The 24,840-nt window shown below is 42.3% G+C and overlaps 1 protein-coding gene and 1 long non-coding RNA gene across 2 annotated transcripts; one reads left to right on the forward strand and one right to left on the reverse strand.

The window, feature by feature from the left end:
* Positions 1-24,840, forward strand: LOC138988275 (uncharacterized). The gene is made up of 6 exons (XR_011464595.1): positions 1-874; positions 16,236-16,636; positions 17,282-17,352; positions 18,477-18,593; positions 20,833-21,029; positions 23,479-24,840. It is a non-coding gene; the product is annotated as an uncharacterized lncRNA (long non-coding RNA).
* Positions 4,474-4,928, reverse strand: LOC138988274 (histone H3.1-like). Its single transcript, XM_070372910.1, has one exon. The coding sequence runs from the start codon at positions 4,912-4,914 to the stop codon at positions 4,504-4,506; it is 411 nt and encodes a 136-aa protein (XP_070229011.1). The 5' UTR covers positions 4,915-4,928; the 3' UTR covers positions 4,474-4,503.

Genomic DNA, 24,840 nt, shown 5'->3' on the forward strand with positions numbered 1-24,840 from the left:
CTACTAGATGATTAGATTCTCTCAAACAAATGTTTTGAGAATTACCACAGTAATGATGGAAACAGACAAAAGGGAATTTTAAAAAAATTATTATTTTTCTTAGCTTTGCTGTTTGCAGCCTGCAGAACTAGTCTGCAGGAAATAAAAGAAAGTAAAATATTTATTTAAAAAAAACGAAAACAAAAACCTTGTACTCCGAAAAGTACTTTCCCGAACTGGTACTTACATAGTTCAGAAGATGAAGAAGAGAGGCAGAGAGAGGGAGAGAGGGAAGCTACATTCTTATAACTATGTCTATTGCATGATTTGCTTTAAATTTAAATAGTGTTTCATTTTCTTCCTTCCTCAACAGGAAGGAAACTTCTTAAAACTGAATAGTCAGCCAACTGCATACACTGTCACTGCATACAAGTTTCTTATTTTTCTATAGTCTTTCATCAAGTGTTCTGAGTCTGGGTGGCCCAATATAAAACGGACTTTATATGTGGCTCAAAATAGTTTAATGTTTTGAATCTGAATATGACCTACCAAAAACTGTCCAAATGGAACATTTTTATTTTCCCATAACACTTTTATTTTCCATGACATTCCATATAAAAACACACTAAATAAAGGAGAGCCTGGGAAAGTGAGCATTACATGTGCCACCAGACCGCTGACTTCCAGTCTCTGCCTTTTTCATTACTCGGAAGCATCATACAATGAACATTTACACAGCTCTGCTCCCAGAACCTAAACATGCCAAATGATTTTATTTGTGTCTCATCCCTGGAGTAAGAAAGACCATGTAATCAGAAACCGTTGGCGCCGGAAGAGACCCTCCGAAGGTCCTGAGGACCAGACTCTCATTCCAAGTTTGCTTCTCTTTGGAAAGGTAAATTGACTTTACCAACATCTTTCTTTTAAAAAAAAGAATTTTGCAAGTACTGACATCCTAAAATAGGAACTCTGAGAACAAAAGAGAAAGAAAAGAACTTTTTTTATGCTTGTTCTTTCTGTCTCCTCCTCTCTTCCACTCCTCACCTACTCCAGTCTAGCTTCTGTCCCCACAACAGGAAAAACTCTCAGCAAGGTTACTTATTACCTTCTTGCTTTTCTGTAGCCCTTGCTCTTACTGACCACGTCCTCCTAAACTGTTTTCTCTTTTAGGCTTCCAGGACACAGCATGCTCTTGGCTCTGCTCTTGCCTCCCTAAACACTCCTGTCTCACTTTTGGCATTTCTTGGCTTCTACTCAGCCACTAATGTTGGTGTTCTGTGCCAGGGCCGTGTCCCGGTCCTTGTGTTTTCTCACTGTATACCATTGCTATGGGTTCTCTCATTCACCCCCCAGAACCTAACCTTCCCCCTCAATCCCAGATATCTTTCCTTAACTCCAGGCCTGTGTATCCAACTGCCTAATAAACCTCTTTCTATGTGAATATATCACAGAAACTTAAAACTCCATATATTCAAAATCAAGTTTGTTATTTATTCTCAAACTTCTGTCTTCTCCTCCTATGTCCCCCATCTCAGGATAATTAACTAACCCATAACCTTTCTCTTATGCATGGCCCCTTCAACGCTGACGCTGGAGGCTGGAACTGGGGCAGTCGTGTTGTGACCATGAGGTAAAGCCAAGGGTAACAGTAAAGATTCCACTGCTGCCAAGTTAATGCCAATAACTATCCATCTCCAGTTCTCTTTATTGCACAGGAAAAATAACCCCTACTTTTAAAAACTGCTGGAGGTCCAGTTTATTCTTACTTGCAGCCAGCACACTCCTGACTGCATTGAATGAATAGTGTTTCCATCTAACCAGTTCTTTCAGACAGAGAAATAGGAACTGACATGTTGCTATAATTTATTATTTATTCTATGTCAGAAACTTGACATAGAGTATTTTATTTCTTTGCATTTTTATCCTCAAAGCAGCTTTTCTAGGTAGTTATCTGCTGGGAGCGAGCTCCGCCCGTGGCAGAGGTCATGAGGAAGGAGGCTTGGCATACGCAAAGGCGGGATCGAGCCTCAGGGGTTCCCCTGGAAATTCTCGAGCATCTACCCCCCAAACCAGAGTCTGCCTACTTTCTGCTTTGTGCTTTCACCTACACCACTCTGACTTTACAGGGGGCTGTCCCCGACTACCTCTCTCTGAAAAAAGAGTTAGCTTACAGTTCCAGTTAATAATTCCTGGGTGTGACAGTGTTTCAACCTACAAACTCCTTTGGAAGTCCTCTAGCCTGCCTGAATAGGTTTTTCCGGCCACATGTGATTGCTCAGAGCCTCCCAACTGTGGGAGGCATGAGATGTTCTAAACTGTCTAAATACAGATTCCTTTGAGCAGTTAAAAGATTGATTAGAAATTGTATTGGTGAAGGGATTTTCACTTGTTGGGCCAATGTTTGCTGTTAGGTTTCCATATCCCTTACCTGCTGTGTCCCTGGCCGTGTATTGATTAATATAATTGGTCTAAGTAGTAGCTTTAATGTTTGTAACCTGGGACCCTTGAGTTAATTCTTTTTCTTGTTATAGCCCACCACACCTTTGCTCTGTAGGAATGCAACTTTATCTAATGCTTTTTTTGGAGGGTGGCTCTGACCAATCACCTTTAGAGAAAAATAAGTTTTCTGAAGAAAGGGTCTTAAAATGTTAACAGGCCTCTGGGCCAGAAGATGATGCAAATCACCTAAGCTTTTGCATATGATAAGTTTGCAGGAAGAAAGCCTGGCTTGCTGCATGACTCTACCCCTTCCCCCATTATCCTCTATGCATAACTTAAGGTATAAAAACTACTTTGGAAAATAAAGTGCGGGCCTTGTTCACCGAAACTTGGTCTCCCCATGTCGTTCTTTCTCTCACCTTCTGGCTGAATTATTCAGCCTCTTTTCTCCCCTGAATTTCCTCACTGAGCTATCCTTATTTCAGCCTCTTTTCTCCACTGAATTTCCTCACTGAGCTATCCTTATTCTATTACTCTTTATATCCTTAATTAACCTTTAATTAAGCAGTTGTTTCCTGATCCTCGCCGACACCGTCCCTGCTTCGAATTCCCTGGATCCACCGGGGCTGGACCCCGGCAGTTATCAATGTCTCCTTTTTGCTGGTAATTAGCTCAGCCTTAGAAGCTACATGTAGAGTTAGGATTTGAAACTTTGCCAGTACTGTTACCTGGAAAACCCCATGGATGGAGGAGCCTGGTAGGCTGCAGTCCATGGGGTTGCTAAGAGTCTGACATGACTGAGCGACTTCACTTTCACTTTTCACTTTCATGCACTGGAGAAGGAAATGGCAACCCACTCCAGTGTTCTTGCCTGGAGAATCCCAGGGACTGGGGAGCCTGGTGGGCTGCTGTCTATGGGGTCGCACAGAATCGGACACAACTGAAGCGACTTAGCAGCAGCAGCAGCAGCAGCTACTTGAATTAAAAATATCTGTTATCATTGCTATCCTATCTCCAGGCCTTAAATATTTCCTTATTCTCATCTCATGCATCCAATTACTCATTAAGACCTACAGCTCTAACTTCTTTTAATAAATAGATTACAAATCTGTGCCTTCATCCCATTTTCACTGGTATAATTGCTTCTGTCTCTGTGCTGGATTTCAGCAATCTTCTAACTAATCTCTCTGTCCTGGCCTTGCTTCCTCCTCAATTCATTTTTCACTGTATATAGCCAGTGTGAAATTACTGAAATGCAACATCTACCTTGTTTCCCCCTCTTTTTAAAGTCTTTAAGGTTTCTTAGAAAAGTCAAGTTTCCTTTACATAGATAACACTTTCTGCCTCCCACTCCTCACTTCTCCTGCCTCTTCTCTCACCTTGAATTTTATGATTCAGACACACAGGATCACAGTCAGTTTCTCTAACTAGCTCTGTTTTTCCATCTCCTGAGGCATTCTTCCAAGCTCTCTAGTCCTCACCCACACACAGCTCACCTGATAACTTCTGTTCATCCTTTGGCTTCAGATTAGATATCATATTCTCCAGGAGTCTTTTCCTAACCCTCCCGCTCAGTGTCCAGGTGAGAGGCTCCCTCTATGGGTTACCATCACTCTGTATTTTTCCATCTCATCCTAATGGTCTCTTAAAATGAATCCTTTACTAGATTATTAACCTGTGAGATTAGGAGTCATTTCTGAATTGTATCCCCAAGTCTAGTACAGTTCCTGACACCTAATTGGTGCTCAATTATTATGAATACAATGAAAAAATAGATGATAGCCCAGAATAAAGGCATAGAAAAGAAGGCCAATGAGTTCTAATTTTTTTTTTTCTTTCTCTCCATTTGACTTTCGAAAGCTGAAATAGAGCAGAATTCTTGAATTATACCATTTAGAGACCATGTAAAGTAGGTAATGGCTGCCACCTAACATTTTGCCTCTTCCCCATTGATAGCCATTAAGTTGGGTAAAATTGATCCTCCCACCGCAGCCAGCATGGATGATCTAAATAATAAGAGCAATCTTCTTCTTTTTTTTTTTTTGGCTCTAAAAAGAGCCTTTTTTAAGTACAGAGAAAACAACTTTATGCTCTCTCCCCGCGGATGCGGCGGGCAAGCTGGATGTCCTTGGGCATGATGGTGACGTGCTTGGCGTGGATGGCACACAGGTTGGTGTCCTCAAAGAGCCCCACCAGGTAGGCCTCGCACGCCTCCTGCAGCGCCATCACCGCAGAGCTCTGGAAACGCAAGTCGGTCTTGAAGTCCTGCGCAATCTCGCGCAGCAGCCGCTGGAACGGCAGCTTGCGGATCAGCAGCTCCGTGGACTTCTGGTAGCGGCGGATCTCGCGCAAAGCTACCGTGCTGGGGCGGTAGCGGTGCGGCTTCTTCACGCCGCCGGTGGCCGGCGCGCTCTTGCGGGCCGCCTTAGTGGCCAGCTGCTTGCGCGGCGCCTTGCCACCGGTGGACTTCCGAGCAGTCTGCTTAGTACGAGCCATCACAAGTGAGTGATCAGAAACCAAAGGTCTCGCAATCTTCTTCTTTAACATAGAGATTAGTTCAGGAATGGGTGCAAATCTAGGCCTAAGTCAAGGACAGTCGTCTGGCCCCAGTGATTAATTTGTATGTGGTCCAACCAGAGGGAAGCTCAAGGCTTTTCCAGGCAGCTGTCAGGAGCCATGTCCACCCTTCGTGGATATCGATAGCAGTAGTGGAACCTAGGATGAGGATGAAAATCCACCAGGTGGTGGTGGGAGAGTCCTCCATGGGTCACTAGGCTCCTTTATATCCTTCTAGGTGTGTCGGAACTCGAGATCCTAATGCTCAGGGTTGTGTTTGCAGCATGCAGCCTTGAAAAATGTGGTAATTTCCCAGGCTTGCACAAAGAGCAAGTTAGCTAGCTGATTGTTAGCCAAAAACAAAATAATAGCAACGGACTCATTAACTTTAGTGTTCCTTGCTGCTGCTGCTAAGTCGCTTCAGTCGTGTCCAACTCTGTGCGACCCCATAGACGGCAGCCCACCAGGCTCCCCCGTCCCTGGGATTCTCCAGGCAAGAACACTGGAGTGGGTTGCCATTTCCTTCTCCAGTGTATGAAAGTGAAGAGTGAAAGTTAAGTCGCTCAGTCATGTCTGACTCTTAGCGACCCCATGGACTGCAGCCCACCAGGCTCCTCCATCCATGGGATTTTCCAGGCAAGAGTACTGCAGTGGGGTGCCATTGGCTTCCTTAGCCGTTGCGCAAACTTACTGTGTGTGTAGCATCCATCTGGGTCATACCACACCAACCCTGTGGAGTCTGAGGCAAGATTCACGGGTGTCAACAGACTGATGTTCGTGCTGCTTGCTGCACCCTCGTAGTGAAGCTCTTTGTCTCCACCTAAGAGTCTCACATCTGCTTTCAGCACCCATGAAACAGTAACAGGGTAGCTTAGTAACTTGCAAGGAGGGTAAAATTAAATCCCAGGCCAGTGTGGTAAAACTGATATACTAGTAGAGGAATGGAAACAGAGCCCTGGTCAAAAACCACTTAAGTCGGCTCTTAATTTTATTTGGGGTGTAAGAATCATGTCAAGACCAAAATACATATTTTAAGGGAAAAATGTGTCTTAAGTGGTTTTGAAAATGATCTTCTTAGACTGGCTCTACTTCTGAACCATTTAAATTACTTAAGACTGTACCAGATGCTCTACTCTTCATTCATTCATTCATTTGGTTTTTATTCAGCTAATAATATTTATACTATCTTTCCCAATTTGGATAGCACATTAAGATTTCTGAGCCTAACAGAACTAGGAAGACATATTATGAAACAAAAATATTTATTAGGAATGACTTATTCTACAATCATTTTATGTTGGTCACCTATGCCTAATTTATGCCTTTTTTATTTTTCTAATTTAATTTTTCACTCAAATATAACTTTATATTTTGAGCTAATGTCTATGATCCTTTGCTAACTATTCAAAAACAGAAGCTATTCTTTATCATGAATAATATAGTAACATTTTAAATTCTGGAGAAAAATAAAGCATCACAGTGAACTTAAGTTCACTTGTTCAGTCATGTCCGACTGTTTGCAACTCCATGGACTGCAGCATGCCACGCTTTCTTGTCCATCACCAACTCCTGGAACCTACTCAAACTCATGTCCATCGCATTGGTGATGCCACCCAACCAATCAATCCTCTGTTGTCCCCTTCTCCTCCCACCTTCAATCTTTCCCAGCATCAGAGTCTTTTCCAATGAGTCAGTTCTTCGCATCAGGTGGCCAAAGTATTGGAGTTTCAGCTTCAGCATCAGTCCTTCCAATGAAAATTCAGGGCTGATTTCCTTTAGGATGGACTGGTTGGATCTCCTTGCAGTCCAAGGGACTCTCAAAAGTCTTCTACAACACCACAGTTCAGAAGCATCAGTTCTTAGGCACTCAGCTTTCTTTATAGTCCAACTCTCATATCCATACCTAACTACTGAAAAAACCATAGCCCTGACTAGATGGACCTTTGTTGGCAAAGTAATGTCTCTACTTTTTAATATGCTGCCTAGGTTGGTCATAACTTTTCTTCCAAGGAGCAAGCAACTTTAAATTTCATGGCTGCCATCACCATCTGCCATAATTTTGAAGACCAAAAAAATAAAGTCTGTCACTTTTTCCATTGTTTCCCCATCTATTTGCCATGAAGTTATGGGACCGGATGCCATGATCTTCGTTTTCTGAATGTTGAGTTTTAAGCCAACTTTTTCACTCTCCTCTTTCACTTTCATCAACAGGCTCTTTAGTTCTTTGCTTTCTGCCATAAGGGTGGTGTCATCTGCATATCTGAGGTTATTGATATTTCTCTCAGCAATCTTGATTCCAGCTTGTGCTTCCTCCAGCCCAGTGTTTCTCATGATGTACTCTGCATATAAGTTAAATAAGCAGGGTGACAATATACAGCCTTGACATACTCCTTTCCTGATTTGGAACCAGTCTGTTGTTCCATGTCCAGTTCTAACTGTTGCTCCTTAACCTGCATACAGATTTCTCAGGACGCAGGTCAGGTGGTCTAGTATTCCAATCTCTTTAAGAATTTTCTAGTTTGTGGTGATCCACGCAGTCAAAGGCTTTGGCATAGCCAATAAAGCTGAAGTAGATGTTTTTCTGGAACTCTCTTGCTTTTTTGATGATCCAGCAGATGTTGGCAATTTGATCTCTGATTCCCCTACCTTTCTAAATCCACCTTGAACATCTGGAAGTTCACGGTTCACATACTGTTGAAGCCTGGCTTGGAGCATTTTGAGCATTACTTTACTAGTGTGTGAGATGAGTGCAATTGTGCAGTAGTTTGAGCATTCTCTGGCATTGCCTTTCTTTGGGATTGGAATGAAAACTGACCTTTTCCAGTCCTATGGCCACTGTTGAGTTTTCCAAATTTGCTGGCATATTGAGTGCAGCACTTTAACAGCATCATCTTTTAGGATTTGAAATAGCTCAACTGGAATTCCATCACCTCCACTAGCTTTTTTCATGGTGATGCTTCCTAAGGCCCACTTGACTTCACATTCCAGGATGCCTGACTCTAGGTGAGTGATCACACCATCGTGGTTATCTGGGTCATGAAAATCTTTTTTGTATAGTTCTTCTGTATATTCTTGCCACCTCTTCTTAATATCTTCTGCTTCTGTTAAGTCCATACCATTTCTGTCTTTTATTGTGCCCATCTTTGCATGAAATGTTCCTTTGGTATCTCTAATTTTCTTGAAGAGATCTCTAGTCTTTCCCATTTGATTGCTTTTCTCTATTTCTTTGCATTGACCACTGAGGAAGGCTTTCTTATCTCTCCTTGCTCTTCTTTGGAACTCTGCATTCAAATGGGTATGTCTTTTCTTTTCTCCTTTGCCTTTTTCTATCTTTTCTTTTCTCAGCTATTTGTGAACAAACAATTCTTTTGGTTTCTGATCACAATTCCAATGTTTGTCTGTGGGGCGGGACCCCTACACCACCAACAAGCAAATCTCAGGACACCAGCAGGGTGTCCAAGAATTCAACTAAATTCTGACACTATCTACCAGGAGATAGGGTGCTCAGTCCCACAAGACTGTCCCTCCACCCTCACTCACACACCCCGCAGATGCCAGTTGCAATCCTATGTTCTTGCTTGTGCTTCTGACCAACTGACTATAGATCAGAGTTTCCAAGGACATCCCCCTCCTTGGATTTGATTAATTTGTTAGAGCGGCTCACAGAACTCAGGTAAACACTTACTTACATTTACCAATTTATTAATGGATATGTGATAAAGGATACAGATGAACAGAGGGAAGGGATGGGTAGTGAAGCGAGGGTATGTGGAAAGGGGCAGGGGCTTTCACGGCCTCTGCTAGGGGCACGACCCTCCTAGCACCTCCATATGTTCCCCTACCTGGAAGCTTCCCAGGCCCCATCCTTTTGGGATTTTATGGAGGCTACATCTCATAGACATGATCAATCATTAACTCCACTTTCAGCCCCCTCGCTTCTCAAGAGAATGTGGGGGCGTGACCGAAAATTCTAAGCTTCTAATCATGGTTCGGTCTTTCCTGCAACCAGCCCTCAATCAGGAGCCATACAGGAGCTCGCCCAATGTCACCTCCTTAAAACAAAGGCACTCCCATCACCCAGAAAATTGCGAGGGTTTTAGGAGCTCTGTGGGAGGAACAGAGGTCAAAGGCCAATATTAGAACAAGAGACACTCCTAGTGTTCTTATCAGTTAGGAAATGACAAGGCTTTTTAGGAGCTCTGTGTCAGGAACTGGGGACAATGGCTAATATGTATTTTTTACTATTTCACAACATTATTGTAAAATTATGTGAAATTTAGAATAACCAAAACTGGAAAAATGTGCCACAATTTCACTATTTACACCAAACTTAAGTTTTCTTTCCTTTTGAGCTACCAGGACTTGGTGATTATTAAAGGGACTTTTAAAAAAAAGTAGCAGGCATCTTGCAACATTAGCTAATATATTTATGTTACCAGGGCTTCCCTGGTAGCTCATTGGTAAAGGATCTGCCTGCAATGCAGGAGACCCAGATCCAATACCTGCATTGGGAAGATCCCTTGGAGAAGAAAATGGCAACCCACTCCAGAGGGTTGGAGAATTCCATGGACAGAGGAGCCTGGCAGGCTACAGTCCATGGGGTCGCAGAGAGTCAGACACGACTAGGTAACTAACTATATATTTATGTGAATTAAATTTGAATGAATCACCAAATGAAACCACATGGATGAAAATCCTTGTAGGATAAATACATATTAAAAGTTTCATTTTCAAAAACCATACATTGTAAAAATGGTGTGTGTGTATGCTTGTGTGTGTATACTTTAGGACAATGACGATGGAGTTAAACATATTAGAAAAGATAGTTTTAGGCATTTGAATTTTCTGAAACACTGGAGGGCATTTGACTGTACCATTAAGGAATGAAATACTATGACTCATGATGTCTGCTGACTATATCATTTTGCTACTTTATGGTTTTGCTAATAAATCTCCCTTTTTTGCATTTCAGATAGTACTGGATTATCTGAAACAGAAAAAAATAAAAAGATAATTTTTAAGGAAAAACGTAAGGTAATGTCAATGAATTATCAAAAATGAGATTTACCTTATAGCTTCTATATTTTTAAACAAACAACATCATTTTTCCACAGGTACAATCATTATTTGGAACTGTCACTAAATTATACCCTCCAAAATCAGTGTTAAATTTTAGAGCTTTGAAACAATGCATTTTGGTATTGTTGCTTTATTTTTCTCCCTGCAAAAAAAATGACAACAATTAGACATAAGATTATGTATCTGAGAAGAAATTAATATCCCAGACAAAGACAGTAAGATCTTTTCAAATGATTGTTCTTAACCTCTGGAGGAAACATGCTGGTCGGAATTAGTTACAGTTATTAGGTATACACATAATCGATATGATGCATAAACATTTGTTAACTCATGTTTAGCAGTTATGCAACTCCCTGACTCCTGCAGAATTACTAATTCATCATCTGCTGACCCCCTAGGGCCTACTGCCCCTTGAGTGTTTGTGTTGTTTCCTGGAATGCACGTGTGTGAAATACCATGTGAGCAGGTGGTGTTGGGTTCTGCAACATTCCAGTGGAGGCAAGAGGGAGTCGTGTGAAAGCCACTCTAGGCCCTCTTAAAGGCATTTTCCCTGAGCTTCTATGTGCCCACTCTTGCTGAATGTGGTCTGGGGAGAAACCACCACTGTTGCTACTGCTGGTGACTTGAAGTCCCATCATGCAGGGTTGCAGAACTAAAGAGATGCACACTAGCAACTCCTGCTTTCACACGAGGCCCAGAGTTGCTGCCTCGCCCAGCCTTATGGCCTCAGGGAGTAGTTTACTAGGACTCTATTATAAAGCACCACAGACCGAGTGGCTTCAAGAACAGGCATTTATTTTCTCACAGTTCTGGAGGCTTGAAGGCTGAAATCAAGGTTTCAGCAGAGCCTTCTAAGCCCTGTCTGCTTGCTTAGAGATGGCTGTCTTCTGCAAGCATCTTCTCATGGTCTTCTGTCTGTACCTGTCTATGTCCTAATCTTGACACCAAGACCATAGACAGCTCAATGATCAGAGAAGGCAGTGACTGATAACCTGCTCCTCTGTTAAATTCTAAGTGTTATTTGCTCAGTCATATCCAGCTCTTTGCTACCCCATGGACTGTAGCCCAACCAGGCTCCTCTAACTATGGAATTCTCTAGGCAAGAATACTGGAGTGGGTAGCCATTCCCTTCTCCAGTGTATCTTCCTGGCTGAGGGATCAAACTTGGGTCTCCTGTATTGCAGGCAGATTCTTTACTGTCTGAGTCACCAGGGCAGCCCTATCACCTTTGCAAATTCCAAAGAGGAAGAGGCCCTAATAATACCTGAGATTGGCTTTCCAACCTGGTGAAATGGAGGACTGGAGGTGTTTTTATATTCTTGAGCTAATTAAAAAGATATTTATGCACTTTTGAGCTTATAGTTTGTTCATTCATTCAAAAATCATTTGAATGAATAAGGCCAGATCCTCTTCTAGGTTTGGGTGGTGTAGCTGTAAGCATCTTGGGCAAAATTCCTGCTCTCTTGCATCTGCATTTTACTGGAGACAAGTAAGTAAGTAAGTAATCAAAAGACAAGTAAGTAAACAAAATGGCTTCAGACAGAAATGAGAGCTAAAAAGAGAGGAACAGAGTGGCATGGCAGAGTAATGGGATGATACACAGGAGACCAGAAAAGGCTTCCCTGAGCTGAGACACAAAGAGTAAAGGAACAGTTATTTGAAAGGCAGGAAGAGTGGGAGGAAGAGCAAAAATATGCCTGGTCAGTGCAAAAAAAAAAATAGAGAGAGAAAGATAGAGGTTAGTGTAGCTGAAGTGTAGTAGATGTGAACCCATTACTAGAGAGTCTAACATGAAGTTAATGAAGCTGGAACTCAGGACCCTCCCGTCCAAGATCCCTTCCAAAGTCCCGGAAGGAACACCAACAATGAACTCACATGTTCATATGCCTTTGTAAAATCTGCCAGAGTAAAATACTTGATCTGAATTCGGTTAAGACTGTGATCTCTTTTCACTCCAACTCCCCCTCCATGTAGTGATGGAACATTACTGAAATCCAGCTAAGGGGAAGATGAGTGGGAGCTTTGTTCAGCTTGGTTTTGATGGAATATATCTATGTGGTTCTCGGTCACGTTTACATCAAGCTGTTCCCAGCTGCACCAGCATGGGAATGAACAGCTCCCAGGCACACTCCCCCATGTCTTAGGCCAGTCTGCCTGGTGTGGAAACACTGAAGGACAGGGCCAGAGGACTTACTGTAACATCAACCGTTCTAAGCTGCTGACACCGTTAAGTTTGGGTAGTAGAGGAGAAACATAGATTGACATGTACAGCACCTACAGATTCGCCTGGAAACTTTTCCAGTAGCTAAACATAAAAATTGTCAGTGAAGAGTTAGTTTCTAAATGGTCCCTAGTCAAATGCAATGCTGCCCCTTTCAGGAACGTGCTAGATGATACAGCACAGATCAGATCACATCAGATGAGTCTCTCAGTCGTGTCTGACTCTTTGCGACCCCATGAATCACAGCACGCCAGGCCTCCCTGTCCATCACCAACTCCCGAAATTCACTCAGACTCACGTCCATCGAGTCAGTGATGCCATCCAGCCATCTCATCCTCTGTTGTCCCCTTCTCCTCCTGCCCCCAATCCCTCCCAGCATCAGAGTCTTTTCCAATGAGTCAACTCTTCACATGAGGTGGCCAAAGTACTGGAGTTTCAGCTTTAGCATCATTCCTTCCAAAGAAATCCCAGGGCTGATCTCCTTCAGAATGGACTGGTTGGATGTCCTTACAGTCCAAGGGACTCTCAAGAGTCTTCTCCAACACCACAGTTCAAAAGCATCAATTCTTCGGCGCTCAGCCTTCTTCCCAGTCCAATTCTCACATCCATACATGACCACAGGAAAAACGATAACCTTGACTAGATGGACCTTTGTTGACAAAGTAATGTCTCTGCTTTTGAATATGCTATCTAGGTTGGTCATAACTTTCCTTCCAAGGAGTAAGGGTCTTTTAATTTCATGGCTGCAGTCACCACACACAATTATAAATGTACCATGTGGGTTTTCTTTTTTTGCTATTATGAAAAACAGAACTTATCAGAATTCCTATGTTTCTGGGCACAAACCTGCAACGAGGTTATCAATTCAGTTCAGTTCAGTCGCTCAGTCATGTCTGACTCTTTGCGACCCCATGAATCACAGCACGCCAGGCCTCCCTATCCATCACCAACTCCTGGAGTTCACTCAGACTCACATCCATCAAGTCAGTGATGCCATCAGTGGAGAGGTCGGACAGAATGTGGTCCACTGGAGAAGGGAATGGCAAACCACTTCAGTATTCTTGCCTTGAGAACCCCATGAACAGTATGAAAAAGCAAAATGATAGGATACTGAAAGAGGAACTCTCCAGGTCAGTAGGTGCCCAAAATGCTACTGGAGATCAGTGGAGAAATAACTCCAGAAAGAATGAAGGGATGGAGCCAAAACAAAAACAATACCCAGCTGTGGATGTGACTGGTGATAGAAGCAAGGTCCGATGCTGTAAAGAGCAATATTGCATAGGAACCTGGAATGTCAGGTCCATGAATCAAGGCAAATTGGAAGTGGCCAAACAGGAGATGGTAAGAGTGAACATCAACATTCTAGGAATCAGCTAACTAAAATGGACTGGAATGGGTGAATTTAACTCAGATGACCATTATATCTACTACTGTGGGCAGGAATCCCTCAGAAGAAATGGAGTAGCCATCATGGTCAACAAAAGAGTCCAAAATGCAGTACTTGTATGCAATCTCAAAAATGATGGAATGATCTCTGTTCATTTCCAAGGCAAACCATTCAATATCACAGTAATCCAAGTCTATGCCCCAACAAGTAATGCTGAAGAAGCTGAAGTTGAGCGGTTCTATGAAGACCTACAAGACCTTTTAGAACTAACACCCAAAAAAGATGTCCTTTTCATTATAGGGGACTGGAATGCAAAAGTAGGAAGTCAAGAAACACCTGGAGTAACAGGTAAATTTGGCCTTGGAATACGGAATGAAGCAGGGCAAAGACTAAGAGAGTTTTGCCAAGAAAATGCACTGGTCATAGCAAGCACCCTCTTCTAACAACACAAGAGAAGACTCTACACATGGACATCACCAGATGGTCAACACCGAAATCAGATTGATTATATTCTTTGCAGCCAAAGATGGAGAAGCTCTATACAGTCAGCAAAAACAGGACTGGGAGCCTACTGTGGCTCAGATCATGAACTCTTTATTACCAAATTCAGACTGAAATTGAAGAAAGTAGGGAAAACTACTAGACCATTCAGGTATGACCTAAATCAAATCCCTTATGATTATACAGTGGAGGTGAGAAATAGATTTAAGGGACTAGATGTGATAGATAGAGTGCCTAATGAACTATGGACGGAGGTTCGTGACATTGTACAGGAGACAGGGATCAAGACCATCCCCATGGAAAAGAAATGCAAAAAAGCAAAATGGCTGTCTGGGGAGGCAACGAGGTTATAGTGCAAGCCAATTATCAATAATAAAAACTATTAATTTAATATTGCTAAAGTAGAGTTGACTCATTGGAAAAGACTCTGATGCTGGGAGGGATTGGGGGCAGGAGGAGAAGGGGACGACAGAAGATGAGATGGCTGGATGGCATCACTGAATCGATGGACATGAGTCTGAGTGAACTCTGGGAGTTGGTGATGGACAAGGAAGCCTGGCGTGCTGCGATTCATGGGGTTGCAAAGACTGAGTGACTGAACTGAACTGAACTGAACTGAAAGTTTCCTGGAAAAAATTATATTACAAAGTTACTGTCATATAAAGAGGAAATCAAAGAGAATTCAACTAAATAATGCAGGGGGAAAGAGGTGTATCAAACCATTAATAAAAATATTGTTCTTTATCTGGATTTTGAAATGATTGTAAAAATGACTAATTATTATACCTGTAGCTAATTTGTTTGGGTTTTTACATAGACAAAACTAATGCTTTTTCATTTTTGTAATTTAGTTGTCTCTCTTCTGATCTTTCATTTTTCATCAATTTTTCCACCCTCTGTCTAACTTTATATCTTCACAAGATAAATTAAAATGTCTGTTTTGCCCTTAGGCATCAGGAAGGTAATAATATTTAAAATAGATACATTTATATTTACAAATGACAAAATGTCAAAAGTGCTATTCAAATGCCTTAAAAAGTAAAATAAACCATGCTGATAAGGTTCTTGAATGAAGCCTTACCCTGAAGCCAAATTTTAGATAATGAGTAATGATTTCTTAAGTTGGGAGTCACTTTTAACTTAAGAAACAAAATTTTAATTCAAATTGCTGCATGTTTTGCACCAAAGCGATATTTTTGAGACTAAAACATAAGTGCTGTCAACTGTCACAAGTTTGCTATCTACCCTGCCTTTAAACACCACCCTTATGGCAGAAAGTGAAGAGGAACTAAAAACCCTCTTGATGAAAGTGAAAGAGGAGAGTGAAAAAGTTGGCTTAAAGCTCAACATTCAGAAAACGAAGATCATGGCATCTGGTCCCATCACTTCATGGGAAATAGATGGGGAAACAGTGTCAGACTTTATTTTTTTGGGCTCCAAAATCACTTCAGATGGTGACTGCAGCCATGAAATTAAAAGATGCTTACTCCTTGGAAGGAAAGCTTTGACCAACCTAGATAGCATATTCAAAAGCAGAGACATTACTTTGTCAACAAAGGTCCGTCTAGTCAAGGCTATGGTTTTTCCTGTGGTCATGTATGGATGTGAGAGTTGGACTGTGAAGAAGGCTTAGTGCTGAAGAATTGATGCTTTTGAACTGTGGTGTTGAAGAAGACTCTTGAGAGTCCCTTGGACTGCGAGGAGATCCAACCAGTCCATTCTGAAGGAGATCAGCCCTGGGATTTCTTTGGAAGGAATGATGCTAAAGCTGAAACTCCAGTACTTTGGCCACCTCATGTGGAGAGTTGACTCATTGGAAAAGACTCTGATGCTGGGAGGGATTGTGGGCAAGAGGAGAAGGGGACGACAGAGGATGAAATGGCTGGATGGCATCACTGACTCAATGGACGTGAGTCTGAGTGAACTCCGGGAGTTGGTGATGTACAGGGAGGCCTGGCATGCTGTGATTCATGGGGTCGCAGAGAGTCAGACATGACTGAGTGACTGAACTGAACTGCCTTTAAAATCTTACTTTAATGAGCTTGTTTAATAGATGTTTATTATTTATTTCAGGCACTGTTCTAGGCATGAGAGATATGGAAATTGACGCGTCAGCTGAGATGAATTCTGTCTGCTGCTGCTGCTGCTAAGTCGCTTCAGTCGTGTCTGACTCTGTGTGACCCCATAGACGGCAGCCCACCAGGCTCCCCTGTCCCTGGGATTCTCCAGGCAGGAATACTGGAGTGGGTTGCCATTTCCTTCTCCAATGCATGAAAGTGAAAAGTGAAAGTGAAGTCCCTCAGTCGTGTCTGATTCCTAGCGACCCCACGGACTGCAGCCTACCAGGCTCCTCCGTCCATGGGATTTTCCAGGCAAGAGTACTGGAGTGGGGTGCCCTTCTCTCTAGAAGCTCGTATATCCAGGATGCAGGACAGACAATGAAGACAAATAACCCTACATCCTGTCAGAAGGTGGTAAGTGCAATGAAGGAAAATAAAACTATAGGGGTAGGAGAGGGGAGGGTAGAGAGAGGCTAGGGCTTCCCAGGTAGCTCAGTGGTAAAGAATCCGCCTGTCAATGCAGGAGACGCAGGAGACACGGGTTCGATCTCTGGATTGGGAAGATCCCCTGCAGCAGGAAATTGCTGCAGTATTCTTACCTGGAAAATCCCATGGACAGAGGAGCCTTGTGGGCTACAGTCCACAGGGTCGTAAAGAGTGAGTGAACACAAGCGCACAAGGGAGAGGCTGGCTACTTCCTGTCATATTTGAGCAGAGACCTATTTTACGTATTCGTGGTCTGTTGCAGCAGTGGTGGTTGTCATTGTTTATTTGGATCATGAAGTATTTGACCAAGCGAGATCCTGGAGGTATACTTTTACCAGAGGCAGATAGGGAGCAGAGAGAGGCAGGAGTCTGGTGTGGATTCAAACCCCAACTCTGCTATTTTCTGCACAGCCTTGGGTAGATCATTTGTCTTTTCTGAACCTTGATATTCTCCTCTTTTGAAGTTTCCCTGAGAAATAAAAGATGTTTTTTAAATGCCTGTTTTTTTATACAAATTTTAAATGAATAACTGCTTAATAAATCTTTGCTTTAATCCTTCCCTTGCTCCCCAAGATGGTCCTTTCTGGATGGAAATGCAGGTGCCTTGCTGAGAGTTTTTAGAAGGAAATAGCTTTTCATTGAAGGTCAGTGCAATGGACTTCCCACAAAAGTGAGAAATTTACTAGAAAATTGCTAATTACCTGCAAGGCAGCCAGCAATAACTGAGCAATCAGACAGGAAAATGGCCACCATTGAGTTTGAGAGCTTATGGTCAGCTGACTGGATTTCATTACTCCTCATAAATGTTTGGAATCAAGACAGGCCTAGGTTTGTGTCCCTGTTCTGCCGCCCACTAGCTGCTTTCTGTGGCTTTCTAAGCCTCTGGTTCCTCGAATATGAAAAAGAAAAGGCTATTATGAAAAACTGTGATGTATGCTGCTGAGGCTTAACACTGTGCTGGAATCCAGGAGGCACTTGGTTTATTTCTGTTTTTGTTATTAGTAGTGGTTAATCAATTTTTGACTCAGGGTGCTCTCCCATTCACCATCTTACCAAGGGGCTTCCCAGGTGGTATTAGTGCTAAAGAACTCGCCTGCCAGTGCAGGAGACATTAGAGACGCGAGTTCGATCCCTGGGTTGGGAAGATCCCCTGGCAAAAGGCACGGCAACCCACTCCAGTATTCTTGCCTGGAGAATCCCATGGACAGAGGAGCCTGGTGGGATACGGTCTGTAGGACTGCAAGCAGTTAGACACAACTGAAGTAACTTAGCACACACACACATATTACTGTGAAAGTAGAAATGATATCATTCATTTTGACAGAACTGTGAAATAAGGCTGAGAGGGAGCATGGTTCCATCTATAGTTTCATTCCAGACAAGGATTTCATTTCAGTCCCAGTTCTCCAGCATCTAAAACTGTGTCTGCACCCTACTAGGAGCTCAGAAATATTTGCTGATGGATTGATTGTGTTGTCTCCCAGTTTTCCTGCTGGACTTCACATCTGTGTGTGATAGGATTTCTGAAGCAGACAGGGAGATTTCTTTCTGTCCTTCAAGCAGAGGAAACCCTTTGCCCTCCAATATGGCTAGTGAGACAATTTCTACAGGTCCTGGATTTTTAGTTTTCTGAAGTTCATCATAGCTCCTCAATAAACACACATGGAATGAACTTGCATACAGTCAAACTGAATTAAATGTAAACACAGTAAATGTTTTAATTTAGAGTTTTAAATGCAAACTTTAACATATTAAACCTGGTTTGTAGTTTATTTCCAGATTTCAATGTTTGTTGACCAACGAGTACAAGGAACAGTACTTTTTTCATCTTTCATCGTTTTCTCTTCAAAATCTTGAAGTGGTTATAAACATTAAGTCCCACCAAGTAAGTGTCATTTTCTAAACTCTCAGAGGAAAGGGAAAAAAGACAGCCAGGTGAAGCAAATTTCCACAGATCACACCGGGATCCGTGAGAAAGCAAACCAGACTTAGAGTCGTCTTACCCCAGCAGCAGTGAAGAGAGAATGTTATGTGGAAGTGCTTAGGCCCTTGCCCTGACAACATATTCATGGAAATTTCCCACATTTTGTTTTCCACACTTTGGCAAATTTGACCTTAAGTATCTCTAAGGATAGAGCTTGCAAGGTGGCTCAGTGGTAAAGAATCTGCCTGCCACTGCAGGAGATGCAGAAGATTCAGATTCGATCCCTGGGTCAGAAAGATCCCTTTGAAGAGGAAATGGCAACCCACTTCAGTATTCTTATCTGTAAAACCCCATGGACAGAGGAGTCTGGCAGGCTACAGTCCAGGGGTCACAAAGAGTCAGACACCACTGAACAACTTAGCATGTACGGCTCTAGGGATAGCATTTCCTTCCATCTTTAATAAGTACATTTTTTTTTTAATCTGTAGGAATGACTGACTTGTACTGATGCATTTATTCACTTTGTCCTTGTCTCTTTGTGACAAATAGTGCGTATTTTTGCAACAGAGATAGTGAAAGGGGAAGTCTATGGCTGTAAAAAGCAAAACTAAGAGGTACAGCCAGGAATTGGGTCCATACTCTTAAAAAATTATACTCGTTGGCATTATTCTTTAACCAAGAAGGCCATTTGACTTAAATGATACAAAACAATGCAGACAAATACAGCACCATCCTTCATTGCCTTTAGACGTTGAGAGAAATTGACTGAGTTCAGTATATTTTTTAAATTAACTCTTATTGGAGTATAATTGCTTCACAACGTTATGTTGGTTTTTGCCATACAGGAAAGTGAATCAGTTGTACATATACATATATCCACTCTTTTTTAGGTTTCCTTTGCATTTAGGTCACCACAGAGCACTGAGCAGAGTTCCCTGGGCTGTTATTAATTAGTCAATCCCAGTCTCCCAATTCATCCCATCCCCACTCTGTCCCCCTTGATAACCATCGATTTGTTCTTTATGCCTATGTTTCCATTTCTGCTTTGCAGATGAGGTCATCGATACCATTTTTCTAGATCCCACATATAAGCAATATTATGCAGTATTTGTTTTTCTAACTTACTTCGCTCTGTATGACCATCTCCAGCTCCATCCGTGTCTCTGTAAATAGCATTGTTTCATTCTTTTTTTGTGGCCAAGTAATATTCCACTGTACATGGGTACTGCATCTTCTGTATCCATCCTGTCAGTGGACATCTACGTGGCTTCCATGTTCCTCTGTAAACAGTGCTGCAGTGAGCATCAGGGTGCATGCATCCTTTTGAATTCTGGATTTCTCTGGATATATGACTAGGAGTGGAATTGCTGAGTCATGTGGTAGGTCTGGTAGTTTTCAGGGAACCTCCACACTGTTCTCCACAGAGAACATTCAGTTTACATTCCCACCAACAGTGGAGGAGGTCTCCCTTTTCTCCACACCCTCTCCAGCATTTATTGTTTGTACATTTTTTTGATGATGGTCATTCTGACTGGTGCAAGCCGATACCTCACCGTAGTTTTTATTTGCATTTTTCTAATAGTGAGCGATGGTGATTGTTGCCAGGAAGAGCAGCCTGTCTTATTCCTTTTGGGCTCTGCTGTTGTCCCAGGGCATGAGAGCACCCCCTTCTGGTCTCCTGACTCTATTTAACTGGGATTTCTGGATCTTTCTGTTTTGCTCTGGTTTTTTTTTTTTTTTTTAACTTACATGCCTACTTCAGTCTCTGTGTCCTTGTTAGCATATCTCTCCCTGGGTCTGCGTTAACCTTCAGCTTTCCTCCCTTCCTCCTTCTCTCCTGCTTCCCTCCTTACCCATCTCCTCACCTACTTCTCTTTCTCTTCTCTCTCTCTCTCCTTCTGCCAATAAAGTCCACCTCAAGCATCATTTCTTCTTTAGCAGCGTTCCATAAGCACCCCTTTCATCACCACCCCCAGCATAATCCCTTTATTCTCCTCTGATACCATAACACAGTGACCCTACCTCTATCAAGGCACATATCATACTGTATGTTGCGATTTGCATTTATACCTGGTCCCACAGCTAGCTAGGGACTTGTTTGTGGGTGGGGACTCTGTGTTACTCACCTTTATTCCAAGCACCTAGGATCGAACACACGGATGGCTCTCAATAACTTTTAAGAATCACTGTTTTCTTTCAGGCTGTGTCGGCTCTCTGCTGCAGCGCGCAGCCTCTTCCACTGCGGCCGTGGGCCTCTCTCGGCTTGTGGTGCACAGGCTGCGCTGCCCCACGGCGTGCAGAATCTTAGTTCCTGGGCCAGGGACTGGACACATGTCCCCTGCATTGGACAGTGGAGTCCTAATAACTGAACCACCAGAGAAGTCCCTCGATAAATAGGTGAGTAGCCTTGTATCTTCTTGTTCCTTGGGTTAGCAAATATCTACTTCTGAGATGCCTATAGATTTATCAGGGAGGATTGTAAAGCCTACCACAGGACCATCAAGGTCTCCTCATTAGCAAAGCCATTGTTTATGTTGAGCCGCTAGATATCACTCTAGACCACCGAGAATTTCAAGTGTATATATTCTTAAAAATAGTGTTTCCTCTTGCTAGTGTGAAAAAGGATTCATAGAGTCTTCAACTGTATAGAACTAATGGACATTCTCTCTTTATTTTTATTCTATGTGGTGTTTTAAATAAAGGATGTGAATTTGCTTTGTTTCTAAAAACAATCTATGAAAATTCTTTATTCAACAAATTTATTCTTTATAGATATACACCCAAATATAGGCCTTTATTTTTACAATTCAAAAGAAATCTTGGCTTCAAGATCATTTATTAATAAATATATAATTAAGCCATTGATATTATTATCTTATACTAAACTTGGGGCAATCTTCATAGAATATACTATCTCCCATTCTTTTCTAAACATTGAAGGAACAAAATACAGACAATCATTTCTTTGGGTTTCTGCATTAAAGGCACTGGGTAATTTAACAAAACAGTGCAAAAGAAACACCAGATGTGACAAAATTCTTCATTCCAAGGAAGTAGTAGTATTAGTGCAAAAGTAACAGCCAGACAGAGCAACCCAGTTTCCCAGGAAACTTCATAGATCATAACCTTATCAAGCTGAGAGTTTGATAAATCGTGATAGGTGTGCATATTATATAATAAAAAATGATAACTCCGAAGGCCAGCCAAAGCATGGTAAGTTAATAGTAGATTGGATTGCATTTGACAGTGGAAAGCCTTTGATGGAAAAATTTCTGGATTTTTTTTGTAAAAACTTCACAGAGCATATGGTTCACTGAAACAGGATAGGATTTTTTTTTTAATCAAATGTTTTAACTAATCTGTGAAACTGCTAAAATTTTAAATCTCTTCACAGATGAAAATTAGTTAAAAGAAAATCACTGAATTTCAGTGTAAAGTTTAAGCTTGTTTTTAATTTCCAGTTGAATAGAATGCTTTCATACTGTCAGGGCTTCCTGACCATTGAATCCTCAAGGGCAGGCTGGATTTTCTTGCTTTCATTTCTTCCCTGAGGCCCATGGATTGCTGCCTCCTTCACCAGCCTTTTTAACAGTGTTAGCATCTTCTCTGGTGCTTACTAGCCTTGGTAATTGTAGCTACATACCGAGACAGATACATATACAGTCTCTCCAGCATCCACTTCCTTACTTCCCTGAAAACAAGCAGTGTAGCTACTTCTCATTTCAGAATTTTATCATTATTCATTGTAGGATAGAATTTTGATTTAAAAAAAAATATGATCAGACTAAGAAAATTGCAAAATTTAAAAAACATACCATTTTTGGAAAGACCATTTTTTTAAGTAATTTTAAGTTCACAGCAATATTGAGACAGTACAAAACTTTCCCACATAACCCCTTCTACCACCTTTATAATATTTTAGTGCACATTGTCCCTTCACAGCCTTCCCCTGTAGTTCGAAGACCCAGGGACACGGAGGATTCCTATCTGCTCTTCTGTTTCCAGAGCAGATCTCATGTGTTCCTAGCTTTCCTGTTTCTAGGCCCCAAGATGCCTCTCTCTATAAAGGCCTCCTTCCCTAAACAGGCCTGAAGATACAAAACGAAAGGTGTAGGTCAGCGTCAGAATTAGGTTACCTGTTTCAGCACCCACCAATCTTGACTCCCTTCTCAGTGGCATCGAAACTCGAGATAGATCACACTCCCCTATGATGTTACCACACCTAGAAGCTTTCTTTGAATAATCATGGTTTCTGAGAGTCTTGGGATGCTATAAAAATAAGCCTGAAATCTTCAATTTTAATAATGCATAATGCCTACTGTATAATGAGGCAAAGGTTATGGATGTCCTTTGTTTAGCCCAAAAGGTGCTGGTTTCATCAAGGTTTATGTATAAGTGACTGAAACCCCGTCGTCCCTCATTCGACCTTTCAAACTTCTTCCGGTTTTAGTTCCCCTCCCGCCCCCACCATAACCACTGGCATCCCCTAACAAGGGGATGGAATAGAGGCCGTATTTGGAGGCATGCTGGGAGGGTGAATTTGGCTGCGAGTTAAGCTTTAGTGGCAAAATCTTTCCTCCTGATTAAAGTCAGTAAACTAAATGAACACCGAAATCCCATATACCCTTCATGTCAGTTAAGGGTAAAGTAAACTCAAATGTTTTAAGATAAAAGAAAGTTACATTACTCTCCTGTTCAGTAAATAAGATGATCACCGCCATAATAATGACTGTTCTATGTATTGCTACTGGCTCTATTATTAAACAGTTGAACTGCAAATAAGAACACGGAGGCATACTGGAGGTAGCAACTTCAAAAAACTGGCCCTTCCCAATACCCTTCATAGGTCTGGAGAAACAGAAGAAGTTGGAATTTATTAAAACATATAAGTTTGGAAGTGGGACCTCATGAGCCTCAGCCAGCCATCTGAGGAGGGGCGACTGCTCGGCCAGTGCTGGTATTAGAAGACTGGTACTGCAAAGTGTCTGAACATCCATAGAGGAGAATCAAGGTTGGTTGTTGGAACAGTGCTGTGGGAACTGATAAGTGCCTGCTCTCTGTTCTGGCCTTGCCGTCTCCCTCTAGCGCCCCCTATTGGCAGACCTAAGAAGGAGCTGCTGGCAAAGCGGAAATGCAGTCTGAGTCGCAGCTGGAGCATCATCAGTTCAGTTCAGTCGCTCAGTCGTGTCCGACTCTTTGCGACCCGATGGATCGCAGCACGCCAGGCCTCCCTGTCCATCACCAACTCCCGGAGTTCACTCAGACTCACGTCCATCGAGTCAGTGATGTCATCCAGACATCTCATCCTCTGTCGTCCCCTTCTCCTCCTGCCCCCAATCCCTCCCAGCATCAGAGTCTTTTCCAATGAGTCAACTCTTCGCATGAGGTGGCCAAAGTACTGGAGTTTCAGCTTTAGCATCATTCCTTCCAAAGAAATCCCAAGGCTGATCTCCTTCAGAATGGACCAGTTGGATCTCCTTGCAGTCCAAGGGACTCTCAAGAGTCTTCTCCAACACCACAGTTCAAAAGCATCAATTCTTCAGCACTCAGCCTTCTTCACAGTCCAACTCTCACATCCATACATGACCACAGGAAAAACCATAGCCTTGACCAGACAGACCTTTGTTGGCAAAGTAATGTCTCTGCTTTTCAATATGCTATCTAGATTGGTCATAACTTTCCTTCCAAGGAGTAAGCATCTTTTAATCTCATGGCTGCAGTCACCATCTGCAGTGATTTTGGAGCCCCGAAAAATAAAGTCTGACACTGTTTCCACTGTTTCCCCATCTATTTCCCATGAAGTGATGGGACCGGATGCCATGATCTTCGTTTTCTGAATGTTGAGCTTTAAGCCAACTTTTTCACTCTCCTCTTTCACTTTCATCAAGAGGCTTTTTAGTTCCTCTTCACTTTCTGCCATAAGGGTGGTGTCATCTGCATATCTGAGGTTATTGGTATTTCTCCTGGCAATCTTGATTCCAGCTTGTGCTTCTTCCAGCCCAGCGTTTCTCATGATGTACTCTGCATATAAGTTAAATAAGCAGGTGACAATATACAGCCTTGACGTACTCCTTTTCCTATTTGGAACCAGTCTGTTGTTCCATGTCCAGTTCTAACTGTTGCTTCTTGACCTGCATACAGATTTCTCAGGAGGCAGATCAGGTGGTCTGGGATTCCCATCTCTTTCAGAATTTTCCACAGTTTATTG

This window comes from Bos mutus, chromosome 6 (genome assembly GCF_027580195.1).
Source record: "Bos mutus isolate GX-2022 chromosome 6, NWIPB_WYAK_1.1, whole genome shotgun sequence".
Classification (NCBI taxonomy): domain Eukaryota; kingdom Metazoa; phylum Chordata; class Mammalia; order Artiodactyla; family Bovidae; genus Bos; species Bos mutus.

Coding starts and splice junctions, on each gene's coding strand:
- LOC138988274 (XM_070372910.1), bottom strand. CDS start 4,914: ATGGCTCGTACTAAGCAGACTGCTCGGAAGTCCACCGGTGGCAAGGCG.